General features: G+C 40.5%; 1 protein-coding gene across 8 annotated transcripts in view; it reads right to left on the bottom strand.

Moving 5' to 3' along the window:
• The window catches only part of FBXO36 (F-box protein 36), a 106,964-nt gene that overhangs the window by 17,959 nt on the left and 65,733 nt on the right, over positions 1 to 23,272 (bottom strand). For 3 of the 8 annotated variants that reach the window (XM_077869130.1, XM_077869128.1, XM_077869131.1), the window contains 2 exons: positions 8,733 to 8,774; positions 8,094 to 8,266 (listed from right to left, as the gene is read on the bottom strand). In XM_077869130.1, the coding sequence (XP_077725256.1) occupies positions 8,094 to 8,266; positions 8,733 to 8,774 (215 nt within the window). The other 5 variants (XM_077869129.1, XM_077869132.1, XR_013363317.1 and 2 more) reach the window with 4 other exon arrangements.

The following is a 23,272-nucleotide window of genomic DNA, read 5'->3' as shown; positions in this document are numbered from 1 at the left end:
TGCTCATGGATGCTTCCATGTGGCCAGAGGCAGGGAACACTTTCAGTGCAATGGCCTGTCGTTGCGGCACCTGCCTGCTGTATTCCTGTCTTCTGAGGAGAGAGGAAAAAAAGAAAAGAAAGGTGTTCCAGTACTTGCTTCCATTTTATAAAAGACCCATCTTTTTATGCTCTTCAGGTACCGAAGCAGACAGGTGACCTAGCAAACACAGTTCACTTGAATCCTAGCCCTACTAGTCCTGGGCATGACGCTTAATTACTCTGAGCCTGTCTCCACGTTCAGCCTTGGGCTGGGTCATCGGAGGAGCAGAATGAAGTGATTTCAGCCCAGCAGCTATGCCGCAGAACCTCCCAGGCACAGTACTTGGCTCCAGTGCCCACCGTCGGTGGACTTTATCTGAGCCTCTTTCCTTCTCCATAAAATCAGGACAGGATAGTCCCTACCCGTCCACTTCCCAGGGCTTGGGGATTACACTGAATCACATGCATTCGGTGCTTCGCACACAGTAGGCACTCAATAAATGGTCTGGTTATGATTATGTGGAAACGATACTAAGGTGTTAGTGCCGATCAAGAATAACATGGGTCAAGCATGTGGAATATATATAATGAACAACCCCAAAAGGGCAACAGAACCACTGGCTACCTCACCCATTTCTCAGAAAGAGGCCCCCTACGCAGTGAGCTGCCACTGGGCGGACGGTTCAGGGCCATGGTTGGGAGTCTGGGGAAAATTTTAAGAAGACCCATCCGTTCACAGAATGGGGAAATGGGAAGCCAAATACGAGTACAGAGAGAGCAGGGAACCACATATTTACGGACAGTGAATGCGGTGATTAAGTCATTCGTGTTCACAGAATTTAAGGCCAGGGAAAATGTTCCTTCTCTTCTGATCCGTCATTTAGATGAATTTAAGGATCGGAAGTGCCAAGACATCTATCTGCCCTCCATCCAGTCATGCAGACATCTCTTCACAACTTATATCTGCCAAGCATGGAAAATACTAGAGAAGACAGATTCACAATTAAATAATCACAATAGGCCCTGTGCTGATGTTGGAATGATACTAACAAGGCCAAACTTGAGTTGAATTCAGACAAAACCTTGTACCAACTACAATGCTGACCATCCGGGCAACCTGGGTGGCTCAGGGGTTGAGGGTCTGCCTTTGGCCCAGGGCGTGATCCTGGGGTCCCGGGATCGAGTCCCGCGTCGGGCTCCCTGCATGGAGCCTGCTTCTCCCTCCGCCTGTGTCTCTGCCTCTCTCTCTCTCTCTCTCTCTGTGTGTGTCATGAATAAATAAATAAAATCTTAAAAAAAATAAAAAACAACAACAATGCTCCAGAGCAAGTTCTAGGATGTTCTAACCTTCCAGATCATAGAAACCAAACTGAAGGGAACTGGATCCAGCCATGCGCTCATAGGGCATAGTCTTATCATCCCCGATGGTCCCCTGAGCATCCAGCCCTGGCCAGCGAGAGGTCAGGAGAGCAATTGCCTTCACCCCTTAACCTGTGGGCTTAGACATGGTACAATTAGCACCACACCAAAGGGTTGATGCCCCAAAAGTTTCAGAGAACATAGTAGGTGGGGAAGCCCAACTGCTTCCCTTATCTCTGGGAGGCAGGCCTGAGTGATTACCAAGCATCCCCTCATCCTCCCCCACCACACACACACACACACACACACACACACAGATGTTCAAAGGAGCTGGTGCTTGCTCCTGCCCTGGACACAGTCCTGCCCTGCCTGTCACCACCACCATCTCTACTGGTCTCTCATAAGCTGCACCCCGCCCTCGGTACCCGGATCGGAACCCACCCCAGCATTCCACAGCTGTCTGAAGGGGAACCATGTGTGCCCCCGATTCCTGTCCTCTGACCATGGGCCACGATTTCAGTTCACTCTGTCACCCACTCCCCACCCTGCCCGCAGGCCCAGGCAGCCAGGCATTCCCAGGAGCACCACCCAGGGGCCTGGCCCGGGCTCTGCCCTCCTTGTTCCCCCTCATCCTAGCTTCCTTCTGGGGATGGGGAAACATGTAAGCATGACCTCTATTTCAGGACACCATTACTTCCAGCTTTGAGCAGAAGGCAGCCAGGATTTCTTACTTTTATGCTTCCCTATACTTTTATGCTACTCTAAAAGTACTCTAATAAGGGAAAGGAAGGAATTCCAGGTAGAAATGAATAATATAACAAAGCATAATCACTTAAGATCCTTTCTGCATGTATATCAAAGTCAAAAGTATTACACGTTCACATAATGGTCACTGTGACACAACAACACTGGAATCTTCTGCTATTGACAGCCCCCTGGACATGCTGACATCAGCGCAGTCATTTACTATCTTATCCCATCTTCAACGGTCCTTCAAGATCTAATTTCTCTACTCACATCACAACACACTCTATATATAAGCAACAAGGGAAACTCTTAGAAAATGTCTTAATATTGAAAAATGAAAAGGATCGGCGGATCCTCCTTTCGAAGATGTGAACTCTAACACGAGGGTAGATGACTACCCCGTCACCGGCACCATACGTGTCAAGACATCAGTGTACCTCTTGTAATGAAGACTATGGAAGCAAACTATTGAGATTTGGAGGCAAAGAAAAGGATTCTCAAAAGAGAGCTGAAATGTCCACCACCGTAACTTCATTTGGGACTCATATTTTAGACTGGAAATATTTGCAGTATGTTTTATATCATAAAGTGCTCTACAGAATGCCCCCATCTAGGATGCCCGAGCCCTGGGGCTCTTTGCTTGGTAGATGCCAGGGGAAGAAACACGAGGTCTTGCATCCGGACTATGGGTCCAGCTGCTTCGCTCTTCGTGGATTTAGCTCCCCCTGGCGGTGGTGCATGAACTTAACACACCTGGTGCTATCTGCAAGTTGAAAGGGATCCTAGGGTTGATCTGGTTAAGACTTCTCCTTTCACAAATGGGGACATTAAGGCTCTGAGAGAATAAGGGTGCTGTCCAAGGCTCCTAGTAGGGAGTGGCTGGTCGAAGAGCGGAACCCAGCTCTCTGTCTCGTCTGATGTAAACACTTCACGATGCCTGTACACAGTGAAGATAGGAAAACACCCCACCCCACTCCACCCCACTCCACCCCACCCCTGATCTTCCAGACTTTGAGAATCTCTTGAAACCTTTTCTCTGTACCATTTTAATATCAAATTCTTGGGCTGGATTCAGAATTGGGTTCCTGTAAACACAGGCAAACACATCAAGGGCACAGATGCTGGGTGCACCTCAGACCTTGCCAACCCCCTACCAGGGTGTGGGCCTGGCATCTCTATTTTCACCTGCTCCCCAGGTGCTTTGCCTACTTGGCCAGACTTGGGAATCATGCTCAGAGGGAGTTTGTAGCTGATCCTGAGTCACAACCAAGATGACTATATTTATATACCAGTCACCATCGTCCTACCCTGTCTGGGCTTCAGCCTTTAATCTAGCTGCAGAGGTTCTTTGTGTCTACTCTGCTGTGGTTTGCAGAAAAAGGTGTGCATTAGGCCTGGTGCCCCCTAGGCCAAGCCAGCAGGCCCCCAGGTAGGTTCCTTCCTGGCAGCATTGCCTGACAGGAGCTTGTAGCAATCCCAGGGCTAGCCCTCAGGATGACTTTCCAGAATACCATGACATAGGATTCACCTTTCAGAGATGTCCTCATATTAGCCAAGCTCCTGGAGGATGCCTCTTTGTTATTCACCATGAGAAATACAACCAGGCTCTCGGGTGCTCATCCATGGAGGCTCTGTGGTTGGATCAGCATGGAATCAGAGCAAGAGCAGATAGCGGGAGTTAAGAAAGGTGGGTTTGAAGCAGGGCATTTCTAGGAAAGGGAACAGCATAAGCAAATGCCAAAGGCTAGATAGGCCAAAGAGATCCTACCTGGAACACAAGAGATGGCCAGAAGAAAAGCCAGCAGAGAATCCTGGACGCAAAGATGGATCAAGAAGAGGAAGGCCTGAAACAGGCCATTTAGATGTGACAATGAAGGGGTTACTGTGAACGAGGCCAGGGATATTAGGGATATTTCTGAGGCATGGACAGAGGGAGAAAGGGAGGTGAGATAGGCTGACAGTAGACTAGTGGCTTCGGAATTCAGGATGTCACAAGACCAGTGAAATTTTTAGAAATCACACAAAACAAAAATTAAGAACCAAAATAAGGTTACTGGGTTTTTAATTTTTCCAAGTAAGGATAATTTGTTACAATGATTATTTCATAAAAGAAGGGACATTTTAACTCTCTCCAAAATAGAGGGAAAGTTTTGTTGCCTAACCTCCAACAAACAATGACCATTTAGGCTGGCTCAGTCGGTGAAGCATGAGACCCTTAACTTCAGGGTTTTGAGTTCAAGCCCCACATTGGCCATGGAGCCCACTATTAAAAAAAAGTCATTTCAATGGAAAAAATTTGGGTTGATAACAAACTCTTTGTATCTCATTTAGTTACTGTCCTCATTTCATCATAGATTATAAAATCTCACTCTGATGATCCTAGTTTGTTGAGGGTGAACTGCCTTGTAAACTGTTTTACATTGTTTTGTTATTTTCCCAAGGAGGAAAGGAAAGAGACAGGCTACAAACAGTCAAGAGTTTTTGAGTTTTGAAGGGTAAGCCTGATTTGAAAAAATTAATGTACTGAGAGGAAAAAACAATTGAAAGAAAGATTTAAAAATAGGAACTAAGTGCAATGTAGTATCCCAGACTGGCTCTTGAAACAGCAAAAGGACATTAGTGGAAAAACTGATGAAATATGAATAAAGTCTGTGGCTTAGTTAATAGTATTGTATCAGTATTAATTGCTTAGTTTTGATAAATGTCCCGTTATGTGAGATGTCAGTGTTGGGGGAAGCTGGTGAAGGGTATTCACAAACTGTATTATCTTTGCAACACTTGCAAATCTAAAATTATTTATAAACGAAAAGGTTTTTAAGGGCACCTGGGTAGCTCAGTCAGTTAAGAGTGTAACTCTTGATCTCAGTTCAGGTCTTTTTTTTTTTTTTAATTAAAGATTTTATTTATTTATTCATGAGAGACACAGAGAGAGAGGCAGAGACAGACATAGGCAGAAGGAGAAGTAGGCTCCCTGAGGGGAGCCTGATGTGGGACTCGATCCCAAGACCCCAGGACCATGACCTGAGCCAAAGACAGATGCTCATCACTTATCCACCCAGGCGACCCTTAGCTCAGGTCTTGATCTCAGAGTCATGAGATCAGCTGTGTTCAGCTCCACACTGGGTGTGGAGACTACTTTAAAAAAAAAAAGAAAGAGAGAGAGAGAGAGAGAGAGAAAGAAAGAAAGAAAGAAAGGAAGGAAGAAAGAAAAGAAAAAGAAAAGAAAAGAAAAGAAAGGTTTTTAAAAATAACAACACCACAGAAGAGAAAGGAGATGAGTAGCAGGCTAATGTCCCTCAGGTCGAACCTTGGAGCCAGGGGGCAGGTGATGCTAGCTCCCAGAGGAAAGGACACCTCCCTTCCTGAGGTCAGAAGAAAGGGTTGGACATAGACACAAATAATTTCCTAATACCTTTGTCTGCAGAAATTTGAAATGGAAGCTTTTTTTCCTTTCAATAGTAAGGTAGTAAAATGGCAGGACAAAACAGGTAACTAAAAATAATTTATAGATGTAGGTGAAAAGTAAGTAAATGGTAGGTGGATAAAATGTAGACTGCAGACAGAAATGAGTGGCTACCATTACATGGAGAGGAAAAGGCAGCAGCCCTGGACCATTCTCCAGCTTCAAAAAATTCTGCTCTGCAAGGATACTGAGAGCTGAAATCAGCAATCTAGAAAAGCCTTACTTTAGAACAGCAGGTAAATTACGGAGGATATTTCCAAGACTGCACTGAAATAATGGCAGGATGCTAAGAGGGAGAGTCATCAAGAGTGGAAGTGAGCAAAACCTGGAGAGAAGGCAGGTGCTTAGCGTGAGGAATAAATTGCACAAGACACTGCAGTCGCCGCCATCCTGTCAAATCCTTCCACTTCATTTCAGGAACAAGCAAGCGCAGGCCCTAGCAGAAGATTTCAACAGACCCCCGCTAGTATATTTATGTATTTAAAATTCTTTTTCATTGAAAGTATGAACAATCAACTTCTTATCAGTAGCAAATCTTAACTTTAATACATTTTTTAACAGCAAAAAAATATACAGTGCTTACTCATAATACTTGTCTGTGGCTCTCCATTTTTAGGAGGAAAACAGTGAAAATACGTGCTTTTATCCTCAAAGGCAACACATGAAGTAATATAGATTGTGTGATTTAAAATTAATATATATGAAGAAATATTATGGCATTATTGTGAAAAAAAATAGTGGCCTTTTAGATCACAAGATTATGATTTAGGGGTACCTGGCTGGCTCAGTCAGTAGAGCATGCAACTCTTGATCTCAGGGTGTGGAGCTTACTTAAAATAAATAAATAAACAAACAAATAAATAAAATAAAAATGCATGGTGGTGCTTGGGTGGCTCAGTCAGTTAAGCACCTGCCTTCAGCTCAGGTCATGATCTCGGGGCCCTGGGATAGAGTCCTGCATCAGGTCCCTACTCAGCGGGAAGTCTGCTTCTCCCTCTCCCTCTCCCTCTCCCTCTGTTCATTCTCTGTCGCTCGCTCAAATAAATAATTTTTTTAAAAAAAGAAAAATAATAATCCTTTTTTAAAAAATGGGTGAGTATTGTCTTTTTTTTCAAAGGTTTCTTTATTTTTAGAGAGAGATCTTGAGCATGCAGGGGGAGGGGCAGATGCAGAGGGAGAGAGAGAAACTCAAGCCAACTTTGTATTGAGCACAGAGTCCAACTCAGGGCTTGATCTCACAACCCTGAGATTATGACCTGAGCCAAAACCAAGAGTCAGATGCTTAGTTGACTGTGCACCCAGGAGCCCTCTGAATACTGTCTTAAAAAAAAATTATGATTTAAATCATCTTGGGAAATGTTGCATGCTCTTTTATAAACAGACATTCCCCCCAGTATATTACAACTAAATACCAGGTTAGGTTTCTTCCATTTCAAACTCCAACTCTGATTAATTAAAGCCAAAAAAGGACTTAATGGAAGGACAGTATGTGTGTTTAGGAATAGCTGACAGGGCAGGAACCAAGGCACCTTCCAGGTTCCAGGGAGAGGAACCAACAATGAGTACATCAAGGCCCTGACATTGGGTGAAACCAGCACCAGGTGTGCCTTCCGATTTGGTCATTCTGCTGAGAATTCAAAGTAGCGAGAGAGAGTCCTTTTGGTCAGTTTGGGGCATGGAGGAGAACAGGGCATTATGATGAACAATTCCCCCAAACCACCCACATTGTGAATAAATAATTCTGCAAAGGGCTGATATGGCAAGAAAGGAAGACGGATAGAAAACTCACTACTTGCCATCTTCTTTCATGAGGCTATACCTCTGCCTGAACTGTTGCCTGGACTTGGAATGCTCCTTGGCCTGAAATGCCTCTAGTCTTCCAGACCACCATGAATTCTTATTTTCCCCTTGAAACCCAGATAAAGTGGCCCATTCTGAGAAGCCTGGCAGAGGAAATCACAATCTTTGTACCTCATACACACATCCTTTATTGAATTGTTCACATTAGATTGTGACAATCTGTATCTGTTTGGGTTCTCTCCTATTAGACTGTAAATTTCTTGAGGACAGGAATAATGTCTTTTCATCTCTGCTGCCTCTGTGCCTAAAACAGTACTCATGATAAAGTAAGTGTTCAGCAAATGCTTGCTGAAATGAATGCAAACAATAAACCACTATGTTTAGGAAAGAAAGAGAGAAAGAAAGAACGGAAGGAAGGAAGGAAGGAAGGAAGGAAGGAAGGAAGGAAGGAAGGAGGAAGGGAGGAAGGAAAGAAGAAGGAAGGGAGGAAGGAAGGAAGGAAAGAAGGAAGGGAGGGAGGAAAGAAAGAAAGAAGAAAGAAGAAAGAAAGAAAGAAAGAGAAAGAAAGAAAGAAAGAAAGAAAGAAAGAAAGAAAGAAAGAAAGAAAGAAAAAAGAAAAGAAAGGAAGAAAGAAGGAAAGACAGACAAGACTTTGAGGAAGCTAAAGGAAAAATCTACGTAAACACAAAATAATTATCTGTTACCTTTGCAAATCTGCGTGATGTTTGAGAAAGCCTGGCAATATCTTCAAGATCCAGATAAGAAATGATACTCAGGAGCAAATTGTCTGAGAGTCGTTCAAGGAAGTCAAATTTACCTTCACATAAATTGAAGACATAGTCTAATATTCTTGCACCAAATATTAAGGCAATTTGAACTGTAATTCAAAGAAACCAACAAACCAACAAGGTTATCATGTGCGGTCAAGTAAAAACTATGATCTTTATCAGTAAAATGTGCTTTAGGGCATTCTTCCCAGGGGAGTGATGTTGGATTATGCCGAGTCATTCTCACCTTCACCAAGCGGCCTTTAGGACCAGTGACAAGCATCTGTGAGGCGTCGCTTTCCTAGTGCTGTCCCTGCCATGAGATCGGAACCTTTGAGGGACGCTCACTGTTTAACAGTGATGAACTACATCCCCTTGATCTCATCAGCACCAAATTCCAGTCCAGACAACTGACTTAACGAGCCTTAGCACCATCCTCACCGCCATCCCCAAACGGGCAAGGATGCTGGTCCATGTGGGTTTTCAACTACCCTCCCTCTTCCCAAATTGGTCTGAAATATATTAATATCTCTTAGTTTTAGTTGATTTTTGTTCTCTTGTTGTTATATACTGTACCTCCACCAAATTTCCTTTTTTCTTCTCTGCCTTCTTTCATCTCTATCTTTACATAATGGGAAAAAAATAGAGGAAAAGAAGAAAATAAGAGGATATTTCATGAAAACTGTGTTACCTTTTGCCTAATATTTTGTATACTTTTTCAGTTATTTCCAAATAAGGAAATAGTTCATAAAGAATCAACCCATATAATGGTCTGTCTAAACATGTTCAATGCAAGAAAGCAATAGCTTATTGCTTTTTTAACCCATTTCCCTGAAGAAAAACAAGAATGGCTAATAAATAGGAAAACACATTTGGAAGAATATTCAAATTTTAACAGTGGTGAAATCTGGTTGGTAAATTTCATTTTGTTCCTTTTGTTTATCTGCATTTTCTCATTTTTCTACAATAAACCTGTATTACCAGTATAATTTTTTTAAAGGAGGGAAGGAAGGAAAGGAGGAAGGAAGGGAAGGAAGGGAAGGAAGGAAGGAAGAAAGGAAGGAAGGAAGGAAGGAAGGAAGGAAGGAAGGAAGGAAGGAAGGAAGGGAAGGAAGGAAAGGAAGAAGGAAGGAAGGAAGGAGAGAAGGAGAGAGGGAGGTAGGGAGGAAAGGAACACCGATACCTCTTTATACAAGAGAGGAAGACAGCGTGATGATATAATAAGCATGTGGAGGCCAATGATCCCAAAGCTGGGGACTTTCTTGGTTTCTCGAAGCTCATTTTTTTCTCTTCTGACTCCGAAAGCACCACTATAACTAGCCTTTCTGGACACCTGTTCTTACAAAAGAGAGAGTTTTCTACAGGGACTAAATACCCAAGATTTGGGGACACCTTCCCTCCTCACTGTAGAACTTTCTCTCTGGAGTAAGTGGGATGGAGTTGTCAGGAACACTGGGCTCCCTGTAGAAATCAGCAGAACTGTGATTCTACTGGTTGATGGGTATCTGATTTCAGAATGGATGTGAAGACCATGTTTATATAAAAGCTCTAATTGTGCAACTTAGAAGAGCCAGGTATATAAGATTTCTCTCCAAAACTGGTTAGTCCAGCATTCTAAAGGCATTAAGCATTTTTGTGGCTTCTGAATTCCAAGTGCTTCCAATTCAAAGCACTTCTAAAGTCCAAGGGCTTTCCAGAGTTGGAAAAATATGCCAGTCAAAAGTTCAACTCTAAAGGATAGATATGGTGTGGAGAGCTCCTGGCCCACCAGCAGAAAAGCAGAGAAAGCAATACTTACTTATTGGGGGAAGAAAAAAAAGCCCTTAGTATAATAAAACATCCCTTAATATGATTGGAGATGTCTGTCCATTTTTAAAGGCCAGGAAAACATGCTCAATGCATACTTGGATATACTTTATGAAGTCTCTACCAGTTAAGTCCTTAAAATTATAAAAAGCCATATATACTTAGGGATATAATGTGATGGTTTCAAACTGTATGAGTATTGGAATGTTTAGAAAAATGTTTTTGCTTTTTTGTATCTTTTTTAACATAACCAACATTTATTTCTTTTGAAATAAGAAAAAATAAAGTTAAAACAAAACCCATTTCGAAAAATAAAACCACTGCCTTCATTTTGGACTATACGGCAACCAGTCTTCAAGATGGCTCTGCAGATTCTCTTCTCTGGGATTTATATTTCTGCATTTCCATCCCACACTGAATTAGGGCTGATCTATGTAACCAGAGGATATCGCATGAATGATATTCCAAGTCTTGGTCATAAAAGACTGTGGGGATTTTGCCTTGCTGCTGCCTCTTGGATCACTCACTCTGGGAGAAGCCAACTGCCATGCGCTAACAATGCTCAGCAGCACTCTGGAGAGGTCCATGGGGAAAATTGAAACTTCCTGCCTGCAGCCGCCACTTACTTGTCAGCCACGTCTATGAGTCAACATGGAATTGGAGCCTCAAACCCCAGTCAAGCCTCCAGATGACCGAGGTTCCATGCAACACTATATGTGACCCAACAACCAAGCTAGGCTACTCCCAAATTCCTGACCCACAGAAACTGTTTGAATTAATAAGCATTTATTATTGTTTCCAGCCATTAAGTAATAAGGGTACCTTGTTACACAACAGTAGACAATAAGGATTTGAGTACCTCCAAGTGTTGTGGTGCTATAATGGAAACCCAAGATATAGGAGTATCTTTGAAATTGGAAAGTGTATGGAAAATTTGAATGAGTTTGAGGAAGGTGTTCAGGGCAAGGCTGAAGAGCTTTCGATAAATAGTATAATAAATAAATAGCTGTTGGGATGCCTGGGTGGCTCAGAAGGTTGAGCATCTATCTTTGGCTCAGATGGTGATCCCGGTCCTGGGAATGAATCCTGCATTAGGCTCCTGACAGGGAGCCTGCTTCTCCCTCTGCCTATGTCTCTGCCTCTCCCTCTGTGTGTCTCATGAATAAATAAATAAAATCTTTAAAATAAATAAATAGCTGTTAGTAGAAACTTGATGGACTCTGAGGAGGCTTTACAGGTAAGGGCTAAAAGGAAAGTGAAGAAAATATTATTACAAACCAGAGGATGGGAGAGCTTTGTTGTGGCGGAAACATTATTGCCTACTGAGATATGCGAAGTAAGAAATAGACTTAAGGGGGTATGATTCGGCTACACAGATTTCCAAGCAAGGTGTTGAACATGCTATCTGATGTCTTCTTGCTGCTTAAAGTATAATGTGAGAGCAAAGAGAGAAGCTAAAGGAGGTTTCCTAAAAAGCTGCCAGGATCTAGTGGTTTTGAATATTCTTGCCTCCTCAGATGACAAAACAATGCTAAAATTAAGAAATGACTCTGCGGCGGCACTTGGGGGGCTCAGTGGTTGAGTGTCATCCTTTGACTCCAGTTGTGATCCCGAGGTCCTGGGATCAAGTCTCACACCAGGCTCATGGCAGGGAGCCTGCTTCTCCCTCTGCCTAGGTCTCTGCCTTTCTCTGTGTCTCTCATGAATAAATAAATAAAATCTTAAAAAAAAAGAAAAAGGAATGGCTCCTAGGTACAGATCAAATCAGAACAATCTCAGGAGAACATGGTATGAAGATGAAGCTGAGGGAGTGACTGAGAAATGCTTTGTTAAGAATCATTCAGTGAAATTTTAGAGTTTCAAGAAAGCCAAAGGAGTCAAGAGCAGAAACTAAGTTAAGGAAGGGCTTATCTCAAAAAGTTGTGTGAGTGTGGCTTTGCTTCATGGAGTGAACCCCAATAAAAATAAGAGACGACAGATGAAGTTTTCGAAGAGAATTCCAGGAGAAACACCACCTGGCAGCTTGAACTGAAAGGGTCAGAGGCAGTGCAAAAGGAAAAAAGACTTGAGACACTGAAACACCTACAAGCAGGAAGTAGGCTGAGAAAACTACATTTTCAAAGATGGGTTACCTTTTGTGGACCAGGAAGATGACTGACAACGGAACAAAGAGTCCAGGAGGTAATTCCAATGAAGAATTCCTGCCAGATCTTGAGCTCTCATCACGAACTGACAGCCCAGGGACACCTGGGTGGCTCAGTGGTTAAGTGTCTGCCTTCGTTCAGGTCATGATCCCCGGGGTCCTGGGATCGAGTACCGCATCAGGCTCCCCATGGGGAGTCTGCTTCTCCCTCTGCCTACGTAAAGACGTAGGCCTCTCTCTGTGTGTCTCTCATGAATAAATAAATAAAATCTCAAAAAAAAAAAAAAAGACCTGATAACCCATGCCCTAATGGATTTGAGAATTTCTATGGACCAGTATATAGAGTGGTTGTCTCATGCCTTTCCCACTATTACATGTCAGGTGGAGAGGGACAGAAAACTCCTCTAATTCACAGGCTTCAGATCTAGAGGAGCTATCTCAGAGGAGCTACACTTGAGGCATTTTACCTGAAGGGCCCCATCCACCTATGGGCTTGATATATGTGATGAGATTCTGAACAACTAAGGATATACTGCAAGAAAAAAGAAATTTGCATAGAAAGGAGGAAGAGAATTCCAGAAGCAACGATGAAGACAGAAATGGCAGTAAACACGGGCAAATCTAGACAAGTACTACTGTATAAAACATGTTCGAAATAACCAACTGTCAGAGTTGTCAAACAAGGCAAAGCCAAATCAAAACGCCACTCAACAATTACAATATAAGGTAGAGGCTTAGAATGTAAAGATTCTAAGGCCCTTGATATTCAAGAGGCACAGAGAAATACTGATAAATATTAGCTTTTCATAAGTCAAGTTCAACTAAACGTGTTAAAATGTTAAGGGACAGCATCAAGGAACAGAGGGAGGAAGGAAGAGAAAGAGAAAGGAGGAAAAAATGTATAAGGATAACTCCCAAAATAGTTGCTCTGTAATCAGTTGATTAGTTCACAGCTGAATGAAATAGAAAACTCATTTTAAGGTGACAACAAATAGAGGTTTATTTTTCCCTCACGCAGTTAAGAGTCTGGAGATGGACAGCAAAGGCTGGGGCAGGTGGCACCTGGGTGGCTCAGTTGGTTAAGCCTCTGCCTTTGGTCATGACAGGGGAGTCCTGGGATAGAGCCCCACGTTGGGATCTCTGTTCAGGGGGGAGCCTGCTTCTCCCTCTCCCTCTGCCACTCCCCCCAGCTTGTTCTCTCTCTAAATAAATAAATTTTAAAAATCTTTTTTAAAAATAAAAAAAAAATTTAAACAAGGCTGGTGCAGGAGCCCCATTATGTCATTAATGTCTATGGGTCCTTTTATCTTTCTGTTCCACATTCTTAGGATGTGGCTGTCACTCTCAGGGTCACTCTAAGATTGTCTTTATGCCCTAGGCATCGTAATCATGGCCCAGCAAGTAAAAGATGTAAGGCAAGTAAGAAAAATGTGCATGGAAGCTGGGGATGCCTGATTGGCTCAGTCAGTAGAGCATGAGACTCTTGATCTCTGGATTGTGAGTTCAAGCTCCACTTTGGGCATAGAGCTAACTTTTAAAAATAAATAATTAATCAATTAATTAAAAAATATATATTTTTAAAATGTGCATGAAAGCTAAGTCTGCACCTTCTGTGAAGCTCTATGAAACAACTTCAGCTCACAACTTACTGAGCAAAATGGGGTCCCATGGCCATGTCTTCATGGTATGGAGGGAAATGTAGGCTTTTGTCTAATGGGGGAAAAAATGGAGTAAAGAAAACAAAACAGAAAGGAGAAAACTGAAATGAAACGAAAAAGCAAAGAGCAGGATAAAACGAAGCACAAAACAGGATGATGAAAATTAATAGGTGTATTAGTAATCACAATTCATGTAAATGAACTAATCATTCCAGTTTTTTTTTAAGACTTTATGTATTTATTCATGAGAGAGAGAGACAGAGACATAGGCAGAGGGAGAAGCAGGCTCCTTGTGGGGAGCCTGGTGCAGGACTCAATCCCAGGACCCTGGAATCTGGACCTGAACCAAAGGCAGATGCACAACCGCTGAGCCACCCAGGCATCCCTAATCATTCCAGTTAAAAGACTGGAATAACACATGCAAGCACACAACACATAATTCTGGCTATACTATTTATAAGAGACATACTTAAAAATAAATGATAAGGAAAAGTAAAACTAATAGAATGGGAAAATATGGACCAATTCAAACCAAAAGAAAGCTGATAGAGTTCTATTACCAGACAAAACATAGGTTAGTAAATCTCTCCACTGGAGGTAAGGAGGAACCACTAAGGAATAATTCCCCAGGCTGATTTAATACTTCTGAACTAGTATACCCCTGGGGTACGGGGAGGGGCAGTCAGTTATGCATCAGGCTCTTGGTTTTGGCTCAGGTCACAATCTCAGGGTCTGAGATCAAGCCCCTTGTGGGGGTCCAAGAGCAGCTAAAGTTTCTCCCTGTCCTTCTGCCCCTCCCTGCAAACTCTCTCTCTCAAATAAATAAATAAATCTTAAAAAAAATAAAAATAAAAACCTCGTATACTCCTAACAAAACGCACAGAACAAACACTGATAGAATTATGAAGAAAAAATTATAACCCTCCACTGTAGTGGGAAATTTTATAACCCTTCTATCAATACTTGATGCATCACACAGAAATGAAATTATAAAATATTTGAGTAACTGTATTAAAAAGAGTTATTCAGGATCCCTGGGTGGCGCAGCGGTTTCGCGCCTGCCTTTGGCCCAGGGCGCGATCCTGGAGACCCGGGATCGAATCCCATGTCCGGCTCCCGGTGCATGGAGCCTGCTTCTCCCTCTGCCTGTGTCTCTGCCTCTCTCTCTCTCTCTCTCTCTGGGACTATCATAAATAAATAAAAAATTTTTTAAAATTAAAAAAATAAAATAAAATAAAATAAAAAGAGTTATTATAGACAAAGATCAAATATTAGTGAGCTATGGATCCAAATTAAAGGGGGATGCCTGGGTGGCTCAGCAGTTTGGTGCCTGCCTTCAGCCCAGGGTGTGGTCCTAGAGGCCCGGGATCGAGTCCCGCATCGGGCTCCCTGCATGGAGCCTGCTTCTCCTGCTGCCTCTCTCTCTCTCATTGTGTCTCTCATGAATAAATAAATAAAATATTTTCTTAAAAAATTGGTTACCTCCCTAAATTAGAAGAAAATATAAAGAAAAGAGCAAATATTAATAAGATAGAAAAGAAACAATGGAGGTGATCAGGAAACCAAAAGATTGATTTTTTAAAAAAATTAATAAAATAGATAAACTGCCAAGAATAAACAAGAAAAAAAAGCACAAAAGCATAACTCAGTCCTATCAGGAATAAAAAAAAAAAAAACGAATATACTACAATAATTGAGAAAAATTATTATACTAACTAACTTAAAATCAGACCTATTAGACAACCCTTCAGAAGCACATAAGTTATCAGTACTGACTCAAGAAGAAAAGGAAAATCTGAGAGACTGTAACAGTAAATAAATTGAACCCACTGATTGGATTAAAAAGGAAAACCTCAAGAAAAGCTTCAGATCTACACTGCTTTACAGGTGAACCTTAAACTCTCAGAGAACAGACAATCCATATCTCATATAATTTGTTCCAAATAATAGAAACAGAAGGAAATCCCCAACTCAAATTATGAGGTTGCTCACACTCGCAATAATGGGAGGCAAAAGAAAGTTGCATATGAAAAATCACTTAGGAACATACGTGGCACAAAGTCTAAATAAAATGTTAGGAAGTTGAATCTATCAACATACCAAAAGTATAGATAAATTGTGACCAGTAGAGTTAATCCCAGGATAATCCAAGGATGGAGTAACTTTGGAAGACTATTTAATATAGTTCACCATATTAACAAATAAGGAAAAAAAATGATCATCTCAAAAATATAGGAAAATTATTTCATATAATTCTAATACCTACTTATGAATAAAAAGTCTTAGAAAATAAATTTAAAAGGGAACTTTTTAAACCTGATATAGGCTAGTTACCAGAAGCCTAATAGTAGTAGCAATAATAATAATAACAAGGTGCCTGACTGTCTCGATCAGTATGTATGACTCGGGGTCTCAGGATTGTGAGTTCAGGCCCCATGTTGGGTGCAGAGCTTATTTAAATAATAATGATAATAGTAACAGTAACATGAATTTGTACAGTATCCAATGTTTGCCAGGCATAGCTCTCAGATATATGTACATACATACACATGCACATATAGTACACATGTATCATACATATAATCATTTCATCCTCACAGTAACTCTATGAGATGAGTACTATTATGATTTCCCTCTTAAAGAAAGAAAGATGAGAAATAGAGGGGAAGTGGCTTGTCCACGGTCACACAGTGAGAAAGGTCACATAGTGAGAACAAGGATTGAACCAAGCAGTGCTCCACTGTGCATCTCCTAACCATGATGTTGTATGGCCTTTCATGTCAAGCATGATTAAGAATGCCCACTCTCATCACTGTTTCTATTCAGCATTGTTCTAGAGGTCAAGTATAAGTAAATAAAAGGTATAAAAATGCATTGGAGTTAGAAAGCAAGGACAAACTATCAATATTGCAGATGATCTAAATAACACACAAAAGTCAAGAAATCCCACTGAAAAATGATCAGCATCACTTCTCTACATACCAGCAACAATTAATTCAAAGTGATGATTTTAACATGCTTTTGTCTTTTGGCCCAGTAATCTCACAAACATACATTGTCTAAATATGAAATGACCCATGCACAAGGTTATTCATTTTGGCATTATTTATATTATCACAAAATTGGAAAGAACCCAAATTTTCATCACTGGGATTGTGGTGCGTTCCCACAAATACTATGCAGCTGTGAGAAAAAAAAAGGAGGAGGAAGAGAGGATGGGGAGGGGGAAAGAGTAGGGGAAGTAGAGGAAGAAAAAGAGGAGGAAGATCCCTAAAGGCAAAGTGATCTCCAGGCTGTCTGGTGGAAAAGTAAGGTGTTAAACAGTAGGGATGGAATGCTATATATATGAATTTGTTTATATCAGCAGAGAATCACTGAAAGGGTACCTAACAAATACAAGTGTGTCTTTTTTTTAAGATTTTATTTATTCGCGAGAGACACAGAGAGAGAGAGGTAGAGACACAGACAGAGGGAGAAGCAGACTCCCCATGGGGAGCCCAATGCGGGACTCGATCCCAGGACCCTGGGATCATGACCTGAGCCAAAAGCAGATGCTCAACCACTGAGCCACCCAGGTGCCCCAACAAGTGGTTAACCTAGGGCAAGAGGAGGAGAGGGTGGAACAGACAGAGATAAAACCAAGCCTCTGTACATTGCTTTATAGTTTTGACTTTGCAAACACATGCATGCAAGTTTTCTATCATCTTAAGATAGAATTTTAATCTTTATAACTTAGAATTAGGGGCACCTGGATAGCTCAGTTAAATATCCAACTCATGATTTTGGCTCAGGTCATGATCTCAGGGTTGTGAGATCGAGCCCTGATTTGGGCTCTGCATTTGACGTTGAGCCTGCTTGGGATTCTCTCTCTCACCCTCTGTCCTTCCCTTACCACCTCCTTTAAAAAAATTTTAAAAAGGGCAGCCTGGGTGGTTCAGTGCTTTAATGCCACCTTCAGCCCTGGGTGTGATTCTGGAGACCTGGGATCGACTCATACATCGGGCTCCCTGCATGGAGCCTGCTTCTCCCTCTGCCTGTCTCTCTCTCTGTGTGTCTCTCAGGAATAAATAAATAAAGTCTTTAAAAAAAATTTGTTTCAAAAAGGTAGTATATCCTCATGAAATCAGAGTAGGGAAAGATCTCTCAAACAAAACCCAAGTATATAAGCCATATATTAAAAGATTGACAAATCTGAACTACATTAATTATAAACTTCTATATAGGAAAAACATATAAACAAGGTGAAAAGTTAAACCAAAAATTTAGTGAAATCTCTATAGCACATTTAACTAAAAAGTTGATACTCAAAATATGCATATAAAAAAATCTCTACAATCAGGGCAGCCCTGGGGGCTCAGCAGTTTGGCACCGCCTTTGGCCCAGGGCCTGATCCTGGAGACACGGGATCGAGTCCCACGTCGAACTCCCTGCATGGAGCCTGCTTCACCCTCTGCCTGTGTCTCTGCCTCTCTCTCTCTCTCTCTCTGTGTGTGTGTGTGTGTGTGTCAAATAAATAAATAAATAAATAAATAAATAAATAAATAAATAAATCTTTAAAATAAAAAAAATAATAATAGAATACCATTAGCCACTGAAATGAATGAACTACATAATCAACATGAATCTCAAAAACATTGTTAAATAATAAAGCACAGTTAGAGGGATGCCTAGGTAGCTCAGCAGTTGAGCTTCTGCCTTTGGCTCAGGGGGTGATCCCAGGGTCCTGGGATGGAGTCCCACGTCAGGCTCCCTGGGAGCCTGCTTCTCCCTCTGTCTGTGTCTCTGCCTCTCTCTCTGTGTCTCTCATGAATAAATAAATAAAATATTTCTTAAAAATAAAAAATAAAAATAAAGCAAAGTTGGAAATAATATATTAGAACACCATTTACGTAAAATTTTAAACATACAAAAATAGTATATATTATGTATGTATTTATAACTATGTAAAATAGTATGCCCTTGGAAATAATATTAACTTTAGCACAGTTAGTTGAAGGGAATGGAGGGAAAATAGGAGAGGGGTAGAAATATGACTATGTATGTAACATTTTTATGTTTTTAAAAGATATTTAATAAATATGGTATTCACTGTAGCAGCATGTATAATGAACCCGGGATGATGAAGTGGAGATTAATATGTCCCTGAGATAGGATGACAACAAAATTAAAACCATTTGGAGTATCTGATTCTTTGATCACATGTTATCACCTAGAAATCAAGAAAAAGTAACCAAAAAATCCCCAACTACCTGGAAATTAAACAAAATGTTTCTAAGTAGTCTATGGGTTGAAGAAGAAATCAAAATAGAACTCAGGAAATATTTTAAACTGAAGGAGAATCAAGAAACAACTTATCAAAACCTGCAAAGCTACACTTAAAGAAAATTTAGGGGAAAAATAGCTGAAAGTGATTATTTAAGCCTCTATCTCAAGAACCTAAGAAAAGAACAACAAATAAGAACCTAAAGGAAATAGTAGGAAGGAAATAATACAGGTAAGAACAGAAATCAATAAAAATTAAAAAACAACAAATAAATAAATAAAAATAGAGAAAATTAACAGAGCTAAAAGATCTAAGAAAAAAATAATAAAATGAGGGACTCCTGGGTGGCTCAGTGGTGGAGCATCTGCTTTTGGCTCAGGGCATGATCCCTCAGTACCTGGATCAAATCTTGCATTGGGCTCCCTGAGGGGAGCCTGCCACTCCCTCTGCCTATGTCTCTGCCTCTCTCTGTATCTCTCATGAATAAATAAACAAAATCTTAAAATAATAATAATAAAATAAACCTCTAGCAAGGGATCATGAAAAAAAAGGGAGAAAGCACAAACTACCATTCAATGAAGGAAAAAGAGAACAGCACTACAGACACTACAGACATCAAAAGAAGAGGATATTGTGAGCAAGGTACACCAACATATTTGATAATTTGGATAAAATGAAGTAAAGTGACAAATGTTAACATCTTTTGTTAGTGGTGTTTGGTATAATATTATCTTCTTTTTTGTGCACTTAGGATATTTCTGAATTTTAAAGCTTTTAAAAAGCAAGGTATAGAACACAATGTATAAGATTCTTCTTTTTGTGTTAACATATTCTGTATATATGCATAGACCATTCCTTGAAGGATATACAAGAAAACTGTTAATGATGGTTGTGGTAGGAACTGGGGACATGGGGCCAAAGGGAAACTTACATTTATTCTAAAACCTCTTGAAACTGATTTAATTTTTGTATTACTATGTGTATATATTCATTTTTTTAATCTCAGAAAATTAGTTTATAAAAAAAACAATAAAATACAAGAAGAGTCTTGCTGAGATCTGCCTTCCCTGCTCTGTAGCCTAGAGCCAGGCTCCCATGCTTCCTCAAAGTGCTTCTGCCTCCAACACTCTCCCACAATACCTCTACCCTCAGGGCCCTACTCCAGGTCGGCAGAAACTTAGAAATCCAGCCTGAAGTCAAGGAGCAACTAATTTGAGAGGGCAAAGAGAAGGAGGGCAGTACACTAAGAGGTGCTGGGTAGGCCTGAGAAAATAAAGTCCCAGGTCAAAGGCTGAGATTCAGGCTAAGTGATGAAGGGACCCAGAGAAAATGGATCATGGATCCAGGGCATAGGGCTGGTGCAGGTTTGGGAATAAGATAAGGACAATTGTTTCCCACTCTCTTATTTCAGGGATACCAATATTCCTAAGATCTAGACCTCAGGCCAATATCTTAGGATTATTAGTACTGATTAGTATTATCAACTTTCCATTTAGTCCCCCATTTCAAACATGCAGTCCATGTTTGAATATTCCTCATAAATCATCTAAATGTCCAAGAGAATTTCAATTCTTTGACATCTAAACTCTATCACCCATATTTCCCTTTACAGGCAGTAGCAGAAATAAAAAAACTTCTGTCATTTGGTTCAGAAGATATGGTTGTCTGGTTTTATCACAGGGATTTTTGTGGATTGGCCTAAATACTTAACCACCACTATAACTCATTCGAAGATCAAAGTAACCAACTTTAGAGTGGACATAAGTTGGAAAACAACTTATTTTTAGGTTGGATTCAACCTCAACTCCTGAATCAGCACTTTCAATTGAGTTTTAGATAGGCACGTTTTTGCCTTAAATTGAATTTTAACAAATATTTCCAATAGCTAATTTCTTTTTTTTTTTTTAAGATTTTATTTATTTATTCATGAGAGACACAGGCAGAGGGAGAAGCAGGCTCCATGCAGGGAGCCCGAAGTGGGACTCAATCCCAGGTCTCCAGGATCACGCCCTGGGCCGAAGGCAGGTGCTAAAACACTGAGCCACCCAGCGATCTCACCAATAGCTAATTTCCTGGTCATTCCTATTTCTGTAACTTTGGGGGAAAAAAATCCAAAGATGGTTCTTCAGATTTGTAAAGGTCTCAGAGGAAAAAAAAATTCAAACTTCACAGACAAGTGGACAAAGAATACAAACAGGCAAATTACAGAAAGGATATAAATGGTAATTAAACATGACAGGATGCTCAACTTACTAGTTATCAGGAAAATGCTAATTAAATATGACACTATTTTCACCGTCTAACTGGAAAATATGAAAAAGAATAGTAATATCTAATTAGTGATGGCAAAGGTGCAAGAAAACCATATCCTGTTGGATGGAGTCTAATTAATACAGCAGTTTTTTGGAGGGCAGTTTGTAAGGACAGTGAAGTAATTGGCATTTTATGTAAAGTTTGGGTTACTCAAAGTTAAAATATGGTGACATGAAAATATTAATGAAATCTCATTTTATGAATAAATGTTGAAATAATGTAAATTGACCAATTTCAAATTCTTTCAAAACTAGCATAATTATGAAGGTCGAATAAATTATAGATGGCATTTGTGCTGTATCCCATGGCAGTGATACTCAAACTAGCTAACAGAAGTACCATCGCTGGTCAAGTTAGCCCTGAACTACAGATTCAATAATAAAACAAAATGCTTAAAATAAAATACGCCATTAAAATGAATAGTGTACATTTCTTTGGTCCTAGTAATTCCATGACGAGGAATCTGTGTTATTAGTATTTTCACATAAGTGTACAAGGATAAATATGCCCCAGAATGTGCCCAAAAGCTTTTGAAAATGCCCATCAACTGAGGATTGTATGTTTCTACAACTAAACACCACCCAGTCTTGGAAAAGAAAGAGGTACTTCTTTGTCTATGCTAACAGAAAAATGTTCACAAGATAGTAAGTGCAAAAGCAAATTAAGGAATTAAAGATTCTGTTTCTGTAAACAAACACAATCCCAAACAGAATTTAAACACAAAAGAAGCTATTTGTAGTGGTTATCTCTGGGGAATGGAGTTTGGAGGAAGAGAGAAGGAATTTTCACTTAAAAATTTTTTATTGAAAAAAATTTTTTTTTTTATTGGGCAGCCCTGGTGGTGCAGCGGTTTAGCGCCGCCTTCAGCCCAGGGTGTGATCCTAGAGACTCGGGATCGAGTCCCACATCAGGCTCCCTGCATGGAGCCTGCTTCTCCCTCTGCCCGTGTCTCTGCCCCTCTCTCTCTCTCTCTGTCTCTCATGAATAAATAAATAAAATCTTTAAAAAAAATTTTTTTTTAATGGGGGGGTTAGGTGGCTCAGTTGGTTAAGCTTCTGCCTTTGGCTCAAGTCATGATCCCTGGGGTCCTGGGATCAAGCCCACATCAGGCTCTGCTCAGCAGAGGGCCTGAGTCTCCCTCTCCCTCTGCTTGCCACTCTGCCTACTTGTGTTTTCTCTCTGTCAAATAAATAAAATCTTCAAAACAAATTGTTTTAATTCTTTTTTTAATAGCAACTTGTTATGTGTTGGGTAAATTCTAAGCTCTTCATTCAACTTCATTCAACTACTCCTCATAAGGACCCTATAAGCAAAATGCTGTTATTATTCCCATTATCTGCAGTTGAGGAAACTGATCCAAAGACACTATATTAGAGGCGCCCGGCTGGCTTAGCCGGTGGAGCATGCAGCGGCTCCTGATCTTGGGCTTGTGAGTTCAAGCCCATGTGGAGTGTAGAGATTACTTTAAAAAATTTATTTATTAAATAAATAATTTATTTTTTTAATCTTTTTAAAAAACAAAATTTATTTAAAAAAAAGACTAAATCATTTGCCCAAGGTCACATATGTAGTGCAATTGAAGCCAAGATTTGAATTGAAATAATCTGTATTAAGCAACACTCAAATGCCTGCTAATAGTTTTCTATGTATGTAAGTATGAATGACTTTTTAAATAAACATATGCATTTTGTCTTTTAAAAATGCAAATCTAGTGCCCTGGCTGGCTCAATCAGTGGAGCCCCTGACTCTTGATCTCCACGTTGTGACTCTCAGCCCCATACTCTCCGAGTAGAGAGATTACTTTACAAAATAAAAAAAAATAATATGCAAATCTGGGGGGGGGAATACAGCAATGTTTTTGATTTTGCAATTTAGATCGTGACACATATCACTGTGGTAGGCAGAAAAATGCCTCTGCCAAAGATGCCTCATA

The sequence above is a fragment of the Canis aureus genome, chromosome 24 (assembly GCF_053574225.1).
Source record: "Canis aureus isolate CA01 chromosome 24, VMU_Caureus_v.1.0, whole genome shotgun sequence".
NCBI lineage: Eukaryota > Metazoa > Chordata > Mammalia > Carnivora > Canidae > Canis > Canis aureus.
This window is presented reverse-complemented; position numbering and strand designations above follow the sequence as displayed.